We start from the raw sequence: 20,303 nt of genomic DNA on the forward strand, positions 1-20,303 counted from the left end.
TTTTTCACATAATAGAACTGATAATAGATCTTGGAGATTTTCTATTTCTACTTTTTCATTGAACAAATAAACTGATTGTCTTGAGAAAATAAAACAATTCAGCTATTCGTGCCTCGAAGGATGAGAATCCACGTTTCATGGTGCTCAGCCAGTGTTTTTCCTAGCATATCAAACTTTAGAATGTTGAAGACTTCTTTATACTTTTGATTGTGGTTTTCAAAAGTGATGGGTAAGAGAATCCATTGAGATAGAAAAAAAATAAATATTAGAATTTTTATTTATACTTGTTTTATCTCATGAATTTTTTAAAAGATCTATTTATATGTGTCTCATATCAATAATAATTAAACAAAATAAGTTAAATCCAACAAGAGGAAGAACTTCTATGACATATTTTCAATGTGAAGTTTGGAAAACATTGCTGTAAATGCTGATCTAATGTCAATACTGACAATAATAGCACAATATAATCAACTGAAACTGCTGATGTTTGTTGAGTGTTTGCACGTATGAAAGTCTGTAGTAAGTTTTCATGTACCTTATTTAAATTAAACATTACAACAACTTTATAAGATTCTCTTTTTCAGCTGAAGATACTGAGGCATAGCAGGGTTAAGTAACTTCCCTAAAGTGGAACTGTGATTAAAATTGACTTCTTTTTTTTATGCCCAAAATGCTACTCAAAGCACTGAATCATGGTTACTTCAGGGAATACTCTACCTGCTAGATGAGGATGATTCATCGCTTACTCTTATAAGAACCCTGTTAAGATAGCTGTGCTGGATATGATTCATTTTACAAGTAAGCTAAGTCAGTGGAAAATGTAATATAGTCCTGGGATTGATCTCATTTTAGTAAAATATTTTGCTTTTTCATTGAATGACAACATTATAAAGATAATTCTACCTGAAGATTTAGAAATAAAGTCTGTACAAATCTAATATATGTTCATGAAAAACTCAAGGCCACAGTACTCACCAGTAACATCTCTGCCAACAGTGAAATGCCTGGCATGAAAAAAGAGTGAGATAAATATTTGTGAATGAATACAACCTAATAGAGACTGATTCAATGTAATTCTTTTTTATGCAACCATTCACCTTTGAAGTGGGTCCATTCTATTGTGTGTGTGTGTGTGTGTGTGTGTGTGTGTGTGTGTGTACTCCATGCCTAACACTAAATAGATAGTGAATGGATGGAATAATATATTTATTTTAGAGAAATTTGAAAGTTTACTATTTTGTGACTTTAATATGTTAGGTTTTCCTACACTGAGTCTAGACTGAACATTTTAATAGGTTTTGAAGAGTTTTGATTGTCTAACAGAGCATTGTTTAAAATACAGCAAAGGTATGGAACAATAATTCTCCAAGGCGTTTTCTTGACCTTTCTTCCTCCATTGTGTTTGGCCCTTTCCTTTGCAGTTCTGTTCTCAATTTGCTAGTCCAAAAATGTATTATGGCATTAGTGTGGTTCCGCTCAAAATTGACTCAGCTTTGTTGAATGCTATTCTTTTTACATTTGTCAAAAAATATTTCGAGAAAACACTATAACTAAAAAATGGTCTGTTTATTGTAGAAAATGTTTATGCATATATTTCCATTGTGTTGCTCAGGATCCCCCAGAAAAAGATATGTGTAAAAATAATTATTTTAGACATAGTTTTACATATGAGTAGGGAATTTAATGTAATATGAAAGAACAAAATAGTAGTTTGGTAATAGTGAGTGGGAGGATATTTAGAAATTATTCCATATTTTTGTTGTAAGTAAGGAATTAAAATAAAAATGATGTTAAGACACTAAAATGTGTTTCAAAAGGCTGGTATAAAAACTCAAAAAACATGGAACGCCATGTTGTAAAAGGACAGGGTCCATGATAGAAATACTTCAAACAAATGATCAATCCATAATTGTAATAGTTACCCACTAAAATCTTATGCCACTTTGTAGAATTATATTTTCCCAGCAATTATCATATAGCCACAACTTTAAAGGCATCATTTTAACTTATGACCACAATGAGAAAAAGCTGACTAAAATCTCTCATGTTCCAAAATCTACTTATAATTTATGTCTCATCTATCACTTTCTGTTTTCACTTTTAATTTACTGAGTCTTTTAAGCAAGAATAGTAGCATAAGCCTCTCTTATATTCTTATAATACTTCATAATTAAAAAAGTAAGTCAATACTCAGTAAAATCCTGTGAAAAATCAGGGAAGCTATTCTTCTCATTTTATAAATACAGAAACAAAATCAAATTGACCTCTTGAGGCAAAATAATTTGTGTTGAACTGGGACAACTTAGTCTGCTTATTCCTTCTGCAGAGTTTTATTTCTTCCATTTTACCAGTCCCTTTATGTCCCAAGTTATAGTAATTGCAATGTGTATGCAGTATATCATCCTTATTCACTAATTTACTAATGACACTTTTATTTTCTGTAAAATAGCTTTAAGTTTTTGAATTAACAGTATCACTTTATCCAAAGCTGGTTTTCATAAACAACTTGAAAAATGTTTTCTCTGCTACTTTTATTCAGTAGTTATTTTTATTTGAAAGGGTCTAGTTTAAAACCCAGATCAAATAATATGTTCTACCATCTTGGAGGAAAGAAAATTATCACAGAAACAATAGATATATTAAGGAGAAGTGGCCTAACCAAGTATTTTTTTTTTCTGAATTATTGGGATAAAAACAATAAGAATCTTAGGACAGAAAATTAAATGCAATTCTGTTCTCTGTCATAGGAATATCACTCCGTTATATAGGAAATTAAACAGTTACCCAGTAATATAGATTACTGAAGCTCCAATTAATTTCTTTAAGTAAATTCATATTCTAATATGTCAAATATAGAAATCATTTTTTAAAATACCTTGAATTTGCTACCTATAAGCATGAGTGAGTCATTTAAAATTTCAGTTTCCAAATATCAGATCCAGAAAGTGAATACATATTTTTTAAAAACCAAGAAATTCCATCCGTCTGACTTAAATTGTAAATCAACATCTTCTAGATTAATATTAGCAGAGGATCTTATGTACTATTTCATTGATATACTTACCTGGAGACTGCAGCATATATTAACCTTGTTAAATTATATTTTTGAATATATGAAAATGAAAAAGAAAATGTGTTGTAATGCAAATGGATAATGCAATACCTGATTGTTTTTGGCCTGCGTCATGGGAAAAAATGAGAAATCAATCAAATTAAGTACACACTTTAATCTTATCATTTTATAAGGAAAAAGAAAAATTATTGTCCCTGAAATGTGGAGATTTCACATCTTTCCAATACTCTGTATCATTTGAGCTTCTTCCCAGCAGTTGATATGTTTTTATTCATCTTTGTTTTAATAATAAAATTATTATTATCATCATATCGTCATCATCATCATTATTTGGAGTAAAAGAGATGTGAGGTGTTGATACCGGCTCACACCTTTTTTTTATGGCTAGAAAGGAGAAAATATGTTCTTTGAATGTTTGTAGTGTTTATGTCATCAGTACCTATGTTGCCAAGTCTTATTGAAAACAGCTGGGTGCCTGCTGCCTGCCTCTCCCTTTGTTGGAACTGTTGCCAGAACAGGTAGTCAAAAATGGAAAGTAAGGGAAAATTCAGGCATCTGAGGTGTCTCTCAGGAAAGCAGCTGTGGCTTCCTTAGGAAGCAGTCATTGTTTCCTACCAGTCAAGACTCTGTATACCCTTGGGTCCAGTTCTGGAATGGCTGGTCCTGCAGTTTATGACTTCAGACTTAGGCGAGAAACCATTTGGGCAGTCCCATCTCTGGCAGAACACTGAGAGAAATCCCCCAAGCTGCAAGCCATATGTGGGTTGCTGGCCTTCTATTAGCCTGTGCAGGGAGGTTCCCATTTACTGGGGCTCTAATCATCCCTTTGACATAAACAAAAACAATACGAAAGAATCTTTTCAAAACATATCTTTTCAAGATAGGCTGTCTTATTTTTAAAACCAGACATCACTATGATTTCTGTAAACATGGCATGTTTTCCCTAAAAATGAACTCATTTTTAAGAGAATTTTTTTGTTTCCTACATAGTAGATAAAGTCAAATAATTTGTTTAACAGCACACTAAAAATCCTGGATAAGCTGTATTGAATGCTATTCCGCATTTGTAAACACATGTTCTTCCAGATTGAAGTTTTTGTACGTCAAGTATTGAAAACTGTTAGCCATGTGGGATGCCTTGGACTCTTTATTTATGTCAGAGAAATGCGAGAAGTATGTTTTGCTCTTTGGAATACACTGAAAATCGGTGTGTTGTGGTAAGAGGATTGGGGAGGAAATGGGCAACGCCGCTAGTCATTTAGCACAAAAATGACCTTTTGGTAAAAGATTAGGACTGAATTATTTTCTTGATAATTTTTTATGGAAATAAACCTCTGGTTTTAAAATGTAAATGCTTTAAATTTTAGCAGTCAGTAGTAAAAGGTATTAGAAATGTGTAGTACTTTGAATTTAGATTAAATGCCGTGTTTCTCATCATTCAAGAGAGTTCTGTTAGGACACTTAAAGACTATGATGAATCCAGCAACATCTTATTCAAAAATCTTCTGTTTTAAAACATGCTGGATATGAGGCAAACAATTTTGTGCCAATGTTAGGCATACGCAGAAATATTAAATGAAATTGTAGTTGCGGCTAGAACTTATTTACAGAAATATAAGAGTAAAATAAGAAAGTTAATGAAAGAATTTTTAGATTCACAGAACTATCTTATACTTCAAAAAATAGTGCTGTCATAGCTTTCAGAGTATGGGGTCAGGATATTTTGAATGGTTTGCCCATCACTAATTTTAATGAGTAAAAAGTCTCAACAGAGAGTCAAGCTAGGAATAATGTTCATCAGATGCCTTGTTATTTTTCTGCTCTTGTTTTATTCCCAACTTTATAAAAACTAAAACAGATCATTCTTAAAAGTTTTTTATAGCCCTGATTTAAAAAAAAAAAAATTCTTCTCATATCCGTAAAAAGTAGAAAACATGAGATTCCCTGGTGAGCACCAGAGGAAGATTATTGGTGGGAAAAGATTATTTCTCTAAAGTACACCTTTACTAAGATACTTTTGCCAAGACGATGGTCAGTGTTCTTCCAAACGTTTCTTCTCACAAATGATATTTGGTCCTTTATTAATTTGAACTTATTGCAACCCTCTCTCTATGTATCCTTACTGTTTCTCCCCTGTAGTGTTTAAGAAAAAGTCCAAAACGTCACTCTTCTCTAGCATTAAGAACTTGGATGATTAGAAAAATACAAATTCAAGCTTCAATTTAAACAAGGCACATCTTCTGGACACCCCATGAATATATTAATGATTTATATAACAGACATAATTTGTGATTCATGATTTATAAATCACAGACATAATCAAGTATGGTTGTCTCTAAGTTTTCTCTGCTTGTTAGTTGTGGTAAATCTATTTTCCATTTTATTTGTTTATTTGTTTATTTATTTATTTATTTATTTATTTAACTTTATTTTTTTGAGACAGAGTATCACACTGTCGCCAAGGCTGGAGTGCAGTGGCGCGATCTCAGCTCACTGCCAGCTCCGCCTCCCGGATTCATGCCATTCTCCTGCCTGAGTCCCCTGAGTAGCTGGGACTACAGGTGCCTGCCACCATGCCTGGCTAATTTTTTGTATTTTTAATAGAGACAGGGTTTCACCGTGTTAGCCAGATTGGTCTCGATCTCCTGACCTCGTGATCTGCCCGCCTTGGCCTCCCAAAGTGCTGGGATTACAGGCGTGAGCCACTGCACCTGGCCTATTTTCACATTATGCTAGTGTCTATATACCTGACCTTTTGACAAACTTAAACTAAAAATATAATAATCTAAGCTGGAGAAAATAGAGAAGTTGGGTCAGAACATCAAGAGTATGTGTATCAAAATATTTAGAAATTCTCCAGGAAAACAATGTAAATAGAAGTGTGTCAGTGTTTATAAGGAAAGGCAAGAATCGAGTAGTTATTCAAAGACAATTTAAAAATCCACATTATTGGATTGTCATTCTCTTAGAACAAGGGTTGGTAATATTGTAATTTTTAAAGCCATCTATCTCATAAAAACACTTTATTCATAACTTCCAAATCAAAGATGAAAAATTCACAAATGTTTTTGAGAAATGTAGCATCTATTTTCACTTTATGCTAACTATGGTTTATACAATTTTAACCAGATGGGTTTACATGTACAGTAGCTAATTCATGCCAACTGTATTAAAGTATATTCTCTGAATTATGGCTAGACTTTGGAGACCTCTAAGTGATCTCTAATCTTTTGACTAATATTTATGGTTTTCAAATGTTATCATGAGAGTTTAAATGTGGTCTGGATGAACAATAGGCTTCTCTTCCGTAGTATTGTCCAAAAGGATGCACACTATCTTAGGCAGTTTAGACCTTTAGAAGTGAGTAAATAATCGTATATAATTAGGGAACTGAAATAATGGTTGAAATTAAAGATTCTGCATTTGCTGTGTAAATTGACCTAGTACTTTTTGTTACTCTAATTATAAGTGTCTTTTTCCCCCATTGAATAGTAAAATCTGATGTTTCCATTTTTGGAGTTCAGCTGAAGCAGTGAAAACTCTGTTTTAATGTGTATTTTGTATTTATCTTTTTAAAACTTGATTGTGTTATGTTTAGTATTTTCTCCTGTTTGAAAATTATAACAGTAGATATTTATTGATTGAATGAAATTCTTTTCAATAAGGTGTGCAACAAGCACACAAATACCTCTTCTGATACTATTGATATTCTTTTCAATAAGATGCTATTATCACATGGTCATTCACATGAACTTTCTTTTTACATTGTTTTTCATCAGCTAAGAACTGTGATATATATTTATAAACTAATGTAATACTGTTTGGTTTAAAATTTATATAGAAAAAACATTAAAGGATCTCATATTAAACATAGCTGTGATTGTGTTCTCTCTTGAATGGGGTATAAAAATAAGCACAACGGCATAATGCAAGATTTCCAAGTAATAGATGCAGTATTTTGAAATTATTTCTCTAACATTTTCTTTGCTTTTTCTGAACATGAATAAATATTTTGGTAATATATAGAATATTTTCAAAGCGAAAGTCAACAATTCTCAATTTCTTATAAGTTGGCATTTGTGAAACTGGGTTCTTGCAAAATTCTAGAAAAAATCTATAATTATCTAATATATTTCTGATGTTTCCAGTTCATAAAGAGCTACAGTACATTTGGCTCTAATTTCTATTCCAGTTCCATTGTGCTTACTTGTCCTCTTGCGCTCATAGGAAATAGAGATATTTTGGTGCAATCCAGGTTTGATCTCTTTTTGGGTTCTTATCTGTACAGCAGACAATGATCATCTCAAAAAAACAAAACATTGTGTTAAAAAGTGTATTTAACACAGGGTTAGTTTTAGTTTTCTTTAAATAATTTAAGAAAAAAATACTGCATATTTAATGTGTTTCCTTTAAATCAATTCTTACTGTTGCGATTGTTATAGTTCTCTTAAATAGTTAACTGGTTTTTTGTTTTGTTTTGTTTTGTTTTATTTGAGACAGAGTCTTGCTTTGTCGCCCAGGCTGGAGTGCAGTGGCACGATTTGGGTTCACTGCAAGCTCCGTCTCCCAGATTCACGCCATTCTCCTGCCTCAGCCTCCCGAGTAGCTGGGACTACAGGCGCCCACTACCATGCCCGGCTAGTTTTTTGTATTTTCGGTAGAGATGGGGTTTCACCGTGTTAGCCAGGATGGTGTCCATCTCCTAACCTCATGATCCGCCCGCCTCGGCCTCCCAGAGTGCTGGGATGACAGGCGTGAGCCACCACGCCCGGCTAGTTAACTGACATTTTATAAACCTCACTGATATTACAGAAATAATTTTTCAGAAAAATGCAGTCTTACATGAAAAAATGCTCATCATCACTGGCCATCAGAGAAATGCAAATCAAAACCACAGTGAAATACCATCTCACACTAGTTAGAATGGCAATCATTAAAAAGTCAGGAAACAACAGCTGCTGGAGAGGATGTGGAGAAATAGGAACACTTTTACACTGTTGGTGGGATTGTAAACTAGTTCAACCATTATGGAAAACAGTATGGCGATTCCTCAAGGATCTAGAACTAGAAGTACCATATGACCCTGCCATCCCATTACTGGGTATATACCCAAAGGATTATAAATCATGCTGCTATAAAGACACATGCACACCTATGTTTATTGCGGCACTATTCACAATAGCAAAGACTTGGAATCAACCCAAATGTCCATCAGTGACAGACTGGATTAAGAAAATGTGGCACATATACACCATGGAATACTATGCAGCCATAAAAAAGGATGAGTTAATGTCCTTTGTAGCGACATGGATGCAGCTGGAAACCATCATTCTCAGCAAACTATCGCAAGAACAGAAAACCAAACATTGCATGTTCTCACTCATAGGTGGACACTGAACAATGAGATCACTTGGACTCGGGAAGGGGAACATCACACACTGGGGCCTATCATGGGGAAGGAGGAGGGGGGAAGGATTGCACTGGGAGTTATACCTGATGTAAATGACGAGTTGATGGGTGCTGACGAGTTGATGGGTGCTGACGAGTTGATGGGTGCAGCACACCAACATGGTACAAGTATATATATGTAACAAACCTGCACGTTATGCACATGTACCCTAGAACTTTAAGTATAATAATAATAATAATAATAAAGAAAAAAGAAAAATATAGTCTTCTATTTAGGCCCAGTGCATACATTTGTTTAGAATACAAAATAGTTATTCTAATATTCTAATTTTTAAAAAGTTTTAGGGAAATTTTGGGAAACAAGTATATAAACCTATATTTGACTAAAAACATGTAATTGACTAAATAGTAATAACCTTTCAATTTGTTGTAAAGTGACTAAGTCTGTCACTTTTATACTTAAAATAACTCAAATTTCTTCCTTGACAAAGTAGAATAAGTGACTTTATCATTCAGCAAAATGGCTTAGCTCATTTAACATGTTTATTCATCCTATTAGTCATTCAGAGATATATACATAGTCACACCACTTCTGGCAATACACATAAAATTAAATAAGCTATATATCAGTGAATGTTTTCTATTTTGATCTTTGTGACAATAAATACATGTTTGGGAGACAAAAAATTTTAGCACTTTCATAGATTTTATTTCTCTTGTGAATAATTATTCAAGTACATTAAAGCTTTCATTTTACTTGTAAGCTTATCTAAAGGCTAAATTATTTGAAAAGTCTTATTTCATCACTTCCACAAAGGCTATGGGAAGTTCCTAGATAGTTGCAATTGGAACTTTCCACTGGACAAGGTGATATATATATATATATATATATTTTTTTTTTTTTTTTTCCTCTCTCTCTCTTCTGGTTGCTTCTTGATAAATATAGTAAGTGGATTGAAACCAGAAGAGAGAGATATGTACATAGGTGTAAGTCAAATCCACCAGATTTCTTTGTAATTTGAAGGTTTGCAATTTGAGAGCTTGCAACAAGTACACAAATACCTCTTCTGATACTATTCTCTCTCCTTTAAGATTAGATGCTTGATTTGCTCATCATTAGAGCCATTTGAATAAGGCCTCTTAAAACACAGACATAAACCCTGGCGAGAGGGTACGTCCCTATAGGACCAACTAGGGAGGCTGAGATGGGAGGAGTGCTTGAGCCCAGGAGTTCGAGTCCAGTTTGGGCAAGACCTTGTCTCTTAAAAGCAACACACACATACACACACACACACACACACACACCCCTGAGAGGAGCAGCAGAATAAAACACCAGTCCCCATTAGGATTTTAATATGGATTACTGACAGATTAGCCACCTGCCAATTGATGAACTTTTTGGAAAGGCCTGGTGGAAACGTGACAGCATCTGTAGAGGCCAAAGTTCAGGCATCAGAGTTGAGGTTCCTGGGAAGTCAAGGAAATAGCCTGAAGACAAGGACCACTAATGATGTGTTAGCACAAGGAGGGCTTGACACTAAGAATGAACTTCCTCTGCTTTGTGCTTAGAATCCATCTGTTAAAATCATGGGACTTGCCTAGAACTAGGATAAAATAAGTGTGCATTGAGTTTGTATGTAGCCAGAAACATCATATCTGTAGATTAGAGACAAATATTGCAAAATAAAAAGTCTACAGTTTTCATCTATTTTTCCACTAGCCTAAGTAGGAATTCTGTCTTTATTTAAAAAATATTTGAGAAATGTGTTAATGAACTATCAAGTAAAGTAACATATTTAATCTAATCAACTAAGGAGACCTAAAATAAATGGCTTAATACAAAAATCAAGAGAACAGTTGGAAAAGGAAAAATGTAAGTGGAGTGACTACAGTAATCAGGTGGTTATATTGACTCTATGTTAAATAATTTTCTGACTTAAATTTGTATGTGCAATATGTATTTGAATCTATTATACATTGTATATAATATTTATATATAAACACATATATTCTAAAATATAAAATTAACTCTGTTTTCTTCTACTGAAATATTTTCTAACAGAATGGTATTTCAGAGTCACATATTTTTAGAAGGACACATTTATTTTATTTTATTTCTATGATCCTTTGCCAATCTGGATTTTATTATATAAAAAATTCCAAATTTGTTCTTAAAATATTGATTGTGAAAAGGTCTCAGAAGCCTAGCAGTTATTGCCACAAGAAAAAAAAAAATAACTAGGAAAATCTAGGTGATGACTACAGAAAAGGAAATTAATTCACTATGGATGTTCATATTCTTTGAAATGGTTTCCCAGGTTTTGCAGTTAGATTTTCTTGGAGTTACTAGATAAATGTAAAAGTTTATTCTAGCTCTGATATGTAGTAGTTTTGTGATTCCCTGGTAAAACCACATGAATTTTGAGTTCCCACTGTTTCATTGCCAAATTGGATACCAGTACTCCAAAGTTTGTCATGAGAATTAGATGGCATAATCTAATAAAGGCATGTAGGACAATGCCGGCCTAAGCGAAGGTCTCCATTGCACATTAATATAATCGGATCCTGAGCCCTAGGCTTAACCAGTTGTACATCTCTTTGAAGGGATAACACACAGGAGCCTGAAACAAGCAAGCAAGCAAAAAAAAAAAAAAAAAAAAAAAAAAAAAAAAAAAAAGACTGCGAACTGCAGCACTGCATTTTTTATAGGAATTTAAAAGCATTTAAGATAATTGGAAAGGGGAAGATTTTTGTGATTTACTTAGAGGTAGGTCCTACAGGATAAAGGATGTGAATCAGAGTTTCAAAGGTGTAAAGATTTAGTGGAAAGTGGTGGATTAATAACAAGGCATAACTAGACGTGCAATCTTTTCCACTTCTTCTTTAGGTAAAAATGTTTAACGGTACTGGGAGTCGAGATGAAAGTATGGATAGTCTAGGGGAATTGAGAATGGAAAAGAGGAGAATTATGAGATTTATGAGAATACTCCAAAAACTTTATATACAACTTTTGAGGTTTCACTGAAGTAATTCTCCTCAGCCTTCCCTCAGGGAGATCATCCTTGTGACTGCAGACACCAGATTCAAAACCCATAAAGACTTCTAGTGCCAAATATAGTTTCATTTCCACCACCCTGCACAACACAAGGTATCTGTTAGTTGCTTGTTGAATATTCTGGATCTAAAGTAAATTATTTACTCTGATATTATAGATTTATCATCTCTGTCTCACTTGAAAAGCTATCTTCTCGGCACCCCTCTCAGCATTAACCCATTTTCATGGACAAACGCAACTCATGGCACAAGTCTAAGAGTTTTAACAAATACTCCCCCCAGCACAGTATTATTTTACCTGGCACCATCAGAAGAAATCCCATGAGGTCATTTCTCTTGAATTACAGTCAAAAGAAACAAAATCAAAACCAGCCTTTAAATACATTGTATTTGACTTCTGAGGCAACTCCAAAATGTTAATATTATTCTTGACTTCTCCTTCAATAAAACTGCTGATTTTATTTTCAATATTTTTTCATATTGTGAGTGTTATAGGCTAAAAGGAATGCATGAATTCGAAGAAGTCCATCAAACTGGCTAATGTGAAAGATGATGGTTCTCTAGAAAGATCCAGGAGGTTCATATGAAACTGAACAACCCACTCATAAATCTAAACATCCTTGTTTGGGAGGATTGTTGTTGTTGTTGTTGGTGTTGTTTTGCTTGTTTGTATTTTGCTTGTTGGCAGTGTTTTTTTCCTCATTCATGCTTTAATAGCAAAATCAGCACAGTTGAAGGTATTTTCTGTGAATTAACAGCTGTCCTTAGTTAACAGTCTTGACTTCACCAGAGTTCCCCACCCCAGAATGTTCCCATGCCTTCATCTTCTTATTTAAATGTTCTCTCTTTGTATATTTCAGTGAATCTTCCAGGTATAGTGATAGTCTTCTTGGGGCGAGGCATCTGGTCCTATTTTAACAGTATGAAGGGGAAGTACGCACATATATGAAAAAACATAGAGAAACTCCTGCACAGCTATCCCAATAACTCTGGTTGTTTTGGTATTGTTTTCTTTCATCCTCATTCCAGTACCCAACCACCTAAAATGGTGATCAGGAAAGCAATCCTATAGTTTTAATTATCAGTGCCAAGGTAAGAGCAAAGGGAAGCGTTTGCTTTTGGGAAATCTGATGGTGCAAAGACCATGACCGGTGCCTGGATTGAACAAACTCAATGAACTTTGAGGCTGCTTAATATGATTTAGTTAAGTCTTCAGTGTGAAATAAATTTGTAGGTACATTTTTACACGTGATAAAATCAAAAGACTATGGAGATAAATCATCAGCAGTGTTTAGAATTTAATTCACGTTGGACAAAATTCATAGTAAGCTAGATCATACTGCCTTGGAGGGATTCTTTAACAATGTTTTTATTTCTCCTATTCCAAAGGTTTCTTAAGTTATGTAAGCAATTAGATCATTTAATATAATACATACACCAGGCTGTATCTCCAAATATCAGAAGAAATATTTGAATATCTATCTAGCCCCATTCCTTGAAATGACCCAGATTTGTGAATATAAGAAACAAGCCACAGAAATAAAACTTTTTAACTCCAGCTCCTGTCTTCACAAACCCTGTTTTAAGTAAAATTGGCTAAGTTCTATCAGTGAGCAATTGCTAGATTTAATTTAAATAACTTGACTGCCTAAAATATCCATGTTCATTTTCCTCTAGGGAAATATTTTTAATTCAGTTGAGCAATAGTATTGATTCACTTCTAACTTTTTTTTTCTCTTTCTGTTTTTTTTTCTTCAGATTGTTTTCTCCATTTGCATTGCTTTCTGGGGAGTTAGAAGCATGAAACAACTCACGTCTGGCCCCTGGAAATAACCTGAATTTGTACATAATTCTCTTCTTTTAATGAGTTGTCCACAAGCATATTAAAATGTAATTATCTTATATAATGCTTATATGAACTATTTCTTTAATGAAAGATAAAATTACTTATTTACTATTGTTTGCTTTTCACATTTTTAAATTTTCTATTAAAAATTAAAGTCACTTGTGGTTACTTCCCCCCTTTATTACTACAATTAAATAATATTTCAAATATAATCATGTTATATTAACTGACAGCCTATAAGACAACAAGTATAAAAAGAAGGGATGAAACTTAAAAACGGTAAAAACAAGAAGAAATATTTCCTTTGCATCGATTTGAAAACAATGTTTCCTTTGATGTCTGCTAAAATTATGCACAGATACATATTTGTAGTCATAAAAATGTATTACATTGGTTGTCTTCCTAAGGCCACCTTTACTTTTGCAAACCATATAATCTAAGAAGCTGCATTCCAGAAAAAGACATCACTGAGGCCAGATACAGTGGCTCACGCCTGTAATCCCAGCACTTTTTGGGGCCGAGGCGGGCGGATCACAAGGTCAAGAGATCGAGACCATCCTGGCCAACATGGTGAAGTCCTGTCTCTCCTAAAAATATAAAAATTAGCTGGGTATGGTGGCACACACCTGCAGCCCCAGCTACTCTGGAGGCTGAGGTAGGAGAATTGCTTGAACACAGGAGGCAGAGGTTGCAGTGCGTGGAGATCTCGCCACTGCACTCCTCCCTGGGCGACAGAGCAAGACTCTATCTCAAAAAAAAAAAAAAAAAAAAAGAAAGAAAAAAAGACATCGCTGAAGGAAAAATGAATAGAATTTGACAGAATTAGTTTTTTCAACAGGTTACCTTGTCATAGACTTCTCTAATGTGCTTAGTCAATTTGTCTTGGCAGACTGAGCAGCATGCAGCAATTCTGCATTACTTAAAATTGTCAGAACAATGTTAATTCTCTAAATAAAATGACCCAAGGTGTTGTGTATACATTGTTCATTGGGATTGTAAAAGACCGCCAAGTGTTTCATTAGGAGGGAACTGATAGAGATAAGCAGGATGAAGTCCAAAGAAGGAGAGCTGGAAAAAGTTTTAAAAAAAATCTTTATTTTTCATTTATCCAATATTTCTTGAAATCAAGTTAAAATTTAATAATTTAAATAACCAAAGACACATGTACTAAAAAAATTAATGCCGTTCTTCGTAGAGCTTTGCTTTATTTATCACTAGGTTAAAGAGCCTTACTAGTAGATAATCTCATATTAGAAATATGTTATTTAACCTCTGAATGGACAAAAATATGGAGTATTAAGAGAATCAGACTGCAGGTGTCTATGTGAACTCAGGATACAGAATTGAAGCACATTTAGTTTTCAAACTGGAACAGCAGAGGAAGATTAAATTTGGCATGATGAAAAAGCAACAAATTCTATCTCAAGTATCAGAAGTGGGTTTGGCTTTGCTTCATTCTTTTTATACTTCTTAATTTAACACATAGTTATAGAAAATTAGTAAGCCTATAACAAATATTAAATCCTGCTTTTGTCCTTTATCAACAATTTTTGCAGAATTTTGTATATACAGAATCATGTTACAGTAGGGAGCCCTCTGCTGGCTTGAAATTATGAAATTTAAGGCATAAACATTCTCAAGACCCTGATTCTACATTCTAGAGACTTTTCAGTGTGTAAAATACATTCTTCAGTAATGGCAAAGAAAAGAGACTTTTTGCTAATCTTTACATAGTTGTTTAGTATGTCAAAAGACCTTAATGGTTCCCCAAGGAATGACACGTAAGTATGTATAGATGCTTTAATATATGTGAATTTATACGATTAGCCTAAAAATGAGTTTAATAATGGAAATGTTAATAATAATTCCCCCAAATGATAAAAAATCCTTTTGTGGTGAAGTTCAGTTTTCTTTGAATAAATTGAATTCTGTCTATTCTCTCTTTTCTCTCTTCGGTTTACCTCACCGTGATTGTGAATGGTTTTCTATTAGAAATACAGATATTTTCAAGATACAAATTTGTACCAGTGAAAGTGGGAGTGGTTACCAGACAGGTAGTGTTCCTGACACCTCCTATACAAAAATTATAACAGTGAGAAAATTATGACAATGAGAAATCTGACCTAACAGACTCCATCTTGCTTCTAACCTCCAAGCTGTCCTTGTTTATTCCCAGGCGCAGGCCAAGCTAACTTTGGGAGGAACTTAGTTTATAGTTTGACTTCGAAACAAAAATGATAACAGCACTTTCCTAAAACAAACTCCCTTCTTGCCTGGGGCCAAGGCTGCCTTTGTAGGACTAACAAATTAGCCACAAGATTAGAAAATAGGCTTAGGATTCATACAGCTAGAGGCCACAAGATTCGAACTCTCCCCAATTGCTCCTAGGGATAAATAACATCACTATTGTGAAACCTCAGATTGGTGCTGGAGATATTTTTTAGCTCCTGCACTCCACGGATCAGCTGGCACCACCCAGATGGATACAGTGACTCATCTGGTCTTGTGGCCCCCGCCCAAAAACTGACTCAACCAAGAATAGATTCAAGGCTCTTTGATTTTTATCTCTGACCTGATCAGTGAGCACTCTCCATTCCCTGGCCCCCTACCCACCAAATTATCCTTAAAAAACCCAGTCTCTGAATTTTCAGGGAGACTGATTTGAGTAATAATGAAATGTCAGTCTCCTATTCAGCTGGCTCTGCATGAATTGAACTCTTTCTCTATTACAATTTCCCTGTCTTGATAAATCGGCTCTATCCTGGCAGCAGGCAATGATCCCATTGGGCGATTACATTTCTAGGGCCTCTGTGCATTATTAACCAAGGCACTTAATTCTTCACTTTATTCTTTAACCCTGCTAATATTCTAGTCCAGTTTTCTTTTGCAGAACACTAATACATGATGACAGAACATACAGCTATTATTAATGTTGTAAATCGATCTTGAGTGATACCATGTAATTTATGCTTACTGGAAGGACTTTAACTCTCTCTCTCTCTTTCTCTCTCTCTCTGCAGGGAAAGCCCTAAAAATAGGACTCGACAATTACTCACCACTTCTAGTGGAGAGATACAAACTGACTTTGCAAATCATAAGAAGATATTTACTTTTCCTAATCTACCATAAGAAAAGATAGAGGAAAGGAGCATTTGTTTATTGAGTAGTCCTCTATTAGTATTATTTGATTTAGTCTCTAGAATCCTGTGTTAGGAGCTATTAACACTACTTTATAGAAGATAATTTTGAGTCTGAGAGGGGTTAAGTAACTTGTGAGACCCATGAAATGTAATAAGTGACCAAAATAAAATTTAAACTCTCTGAAGTTGAACATCGAAGTTCATGATGTTTCCCCATTCCACGATGTCAGACATCTGAGTAAGGCAAGCCTTTAAAAGGATAGGCCGAGGAGTTTAAGTTCAGAGTATTTTCCATTTGATTTGAGGCTCCAAGATACAAAATAAAGTTATCAGGATAAGTATTTTAGTTATGAGATTAGTTGACAAGGTGAATGAGTCCAGAACTTCTAAACCTTCTAAGAATGATGATGTCATAGGTTTACTTATAGGATTACCATATCTCTGGAAGAGGCTACAGGACTTGTCAGTATTCTCAAGAAGTGCTCATTACCTTAGCTCTATTAGTTGTGTCATTTACTTCCACATCATCTTATTTCATCAAATTATTTTTATTAAACTGAATCTAATCATCTCAGAGTCCTGATATTTAGCAATATGTGCATTCCTAATCATGAATCAGATGTTCAATTAGTTGCTAAAGTAAATAAGCCCTTGCTATATTTAATATTAACAACTTAAATGATTGTTTATTAAATATTTTCAAATTTCATTTTTACTAGTGATTGTATAATTTAATCCCTCAGTGTGGAATCTGCAATAGAATCATTGAGTGGAATTCTTTAACATAGGGTATACATTATAGCATACAGTAATAGGATTTATTCGGGAGAACAATAGAAAACAAGCTTCCTTTTCAATGTCTCCCCCATGTTCTCATAGTCATAGACTCTGGAAACCCAAGATAAAATAGCAAAAAGCAGACTAGTTTGCCTTTCAGAATCTTAAAACATTTTTGATGTTATGATTTTCAGCAACACAATGGAAGCAGCTTGGTTCTATCTTAAACCTGCCTTAGTAGGAAAAAACAAAACAAAACAAAACAAAACAAAAAACAGACAATGTTCTATTCATTATTAGAACATTTTTCAAGTCTCACTCCAGTTCTGCCACTCTTTCTTCTGGACATCATAACAACTTACATTCCTTCCTCCCCAAGACACAAAAAAAATTAGCAAATTAAGCAAGCATTGATGTTTATCTCTTGCAGATTGTGCCTTCTTTTTGACATTCTACAACTCTAGCACTATTTATGTAAAAATTTTCAACCACTCCAGGCACCCCAGTATCCATGAATCATAATAACTTCATTTCTCGGACATGTTCTTCCTTTGTTTTACCAGCAATAAGCCCCGAATTATAACCTGTCTTGACTTACATTACAGAAACCAGGAAGACGCAGTCTTTGCTGTATGTATCAGGATTACCAGTGGGTCTTTTTAGAAACGGAAATGACTCTCTGGAACATTGAATTTTGTAAGATTGAGGACGTGCCAAATGTTCTATATTTTTCAAACTTCTGGCAATGATAAGGTGCAGAAGCTACAGCCAAACTAGAATGAAGGAGAACTTCTCTAGTCCCTCCTGTCAAATTTTAGAAGTAAGCAGAAAAGTAATGCAGTGTGAGAGAATATTGTTTCTATACCAAAGATGTTAATTAAGAGAAAGGTGATACTGATTAAGTAAGCATGGATATTTAGACATGCCACCAAAGTTTTCTGTTTCACATGGGATCATTTGGCATACATTTTAAAAGAAACAGAAACAGTCCGGCATGGTGGCTTACACCTGTAATCCCAACACTTTGGGAGGCCAAGGCGGGTGGATCACCTGAGGTCAGGAGTTCGAGACTAGCCTGATCAATATGGGGAAACCGCTTCTCTACTTAAAAAAAAAAAAAAAAAAAGGTACAAAAATTAGCCAGACGTGGTGGCGGTGCCTGTAATACCAGCTACTCCAGAGGCTGAGACAAGAGAATTACTTGGACCCAGGAGGCAGAGGTTGCAGTGAGCCGAGATCACGCCACTGCATTCCAGCCCGGGTGACAGAGCAAGTCTCCATCAAAAAAAGGAAAGGAAAGGAAGAGGAGGGAGAGGGGAGGGGAAGGGGCAAGGGAAGGGGATGGGGAAAAGGATGGGGAAGGGAACGGAAAAAGAACGGAAAAGAAAGGAAGGGACAGAGGAAGGAAGGAAGGATGGATGGAAGGAAGGAAAAGAAAGTAAAAAATAAAAGAAAAGAGAAAGAAAGAAACTGAGCCAGAAAATGTAAAAGCTATGTAAGCATTAGCAAACTGGAGAGTGAATGGAGGTAGAACGGGGAATGGAGATGTGGTCAAAAAATATTGTCACCATAGGTCCTGTTTGCATTTGTCTGATTTTTCTTTTTTAATGGAAGATTATTAATAATGGTAATGATATACGAATTAACAAGACATTATTTGGGCAGATCATGAGGATAAGGAAGTCCTTAGTAAGGTTTTCCTTTTAAAGAAAAGCAGCCCCCAAATCATTTTCTTTTCTAACAAAGAGCAGTCTGTAAAATCAAGTTGCGGACGTGGAAAGGCAAGCTAGAAGCTTGCACAGGTAAATGCCAGCAGTTGTACCAACAGGGAAGGGGCTACCTGGGGACTAGGCATGCTCAAAATGGTGGCTCCATGTTCCCTTTTCTTCGCTAACCACGTGTACAGTAAGGAGCAGATAACATGGCAGCAGCCAAGTACAAAACCCATTTGCATAATATAAAGATTAGGGTGGAGTGATAAGCTTCTTCGCAGTGCTATGTAAATGTCACACCTGGTCCAACCAATCTTTGGGTGCTATGTAAATCAGGCACCACCTCCTCAAGCCAATCTATACAACTCCGCGCACTTTACCAGGGGCACGGAAGACCCACTGGGGGACCCCTCTCTCTCTGCAAGAAAGAAAGCTGTTCTCTTTTCTCTTTCTTTCTCTTATTAAACCTCTGCTCTTAAACTCACTTCTTTTGTGTTTCCATGTCCTTAATTTCCTTGGCATGAGGCAAGGAACCTCAGGTTTCTATCCCAGATAATAACGCTGCTTTAGTATTAAAATATATAGGGGGTTAGGTTTGGTAGATCCTTATTTTACACTTCTGGCTTCTTCCAGGGTCTCTTGTAGTAGTGTGAGGTATGCATGCACATTGAAGGGAGCTCTCCCTATAACATGAAGTTAAATGTAAAAGATGTCCATACGTTATGGTTTCTCTCCTCCCCTTATCCTATTCAGGCAAATCCAACTAACACATCCCTTTCAGAGACATTAGACAAATGCAACTAACACATCCCTTTCTGAGACAGTACACAGCATGAATTTTAACTTGCTGGTAAAATGATGTCTGCTGAGACAATCAGAGTCTAAAGGTGGCTAATTCTCTCTAGACAGGGGGTACTGGAGATCATCTAAAAATGGCACCTGGCAGCCACATGGCACACTAGGAAACCTTGGCTTGGCCTACGTAACAGGCTGCAAGATGCATAAAATCATCAGGATGCCATGAGCCCCTCCCCATCAAATTAATAACCCCGTATTTAGTAAGCTAAGTACTGATTTGCTTTTGAATAAAATTTAAACATAATTTGCATAAAATGTTTATCAACTTATATTATTCACAGGGTGGGGGAAGATTAGTAACATTACTGATTGCACAAAAAACAGAAGAAATAAATGTGCGGAAGAAACATCAGCATCTATTTCAAAAGTTTGTACTCATTTTAAGATATTCATGCTCAAAGGGGAGGATCTAATATATGCAACTGCAGAGG

The 20,303-nt window shown here is 35.0% G+C and overlaps 1 protein-coding gene across 1 annotated transcript in view; it reads left to right on the plus strand.

Moving 5' to 3' along the window:
- The window catches only part of AGMO (alkylglycerol monooxygenase), a 352,083-nt gene extending 338,619 nt beyond the window's left edge, over positions 1-13,464 (plus strand). The window contains exon 13 of the mRNA XM_007981992.3: positions 13,298-13,464. Within this exon, the coding sequence (XP_007980183.1) occupies positions 13,298-13,372 (75 nt within the window). The 3' untranslated portion in view covers positions 13,373-13,464. The remainder of the gene's footprint in view (positions 1-13,297) is intronic.
- Positions 13,465-20,303: the final 6,839 nt, after the last annotated feature.

Source organism: Chlorocebus sabaeus, chromosome 21 (assembly GCF_047675955.1).
Source record: "Chlorocebus sabaeus isolate Y175 chromosome 21, mChlSab1.0.hap1, whole genome shotgun sequence".
NCBI classification, from domain to species: Eukaryota; Metazoa; Chordata; class Mammalia; order Primates; family Cercopithecidae; genus Chlorocebus; species Chlorocebus sabaeus.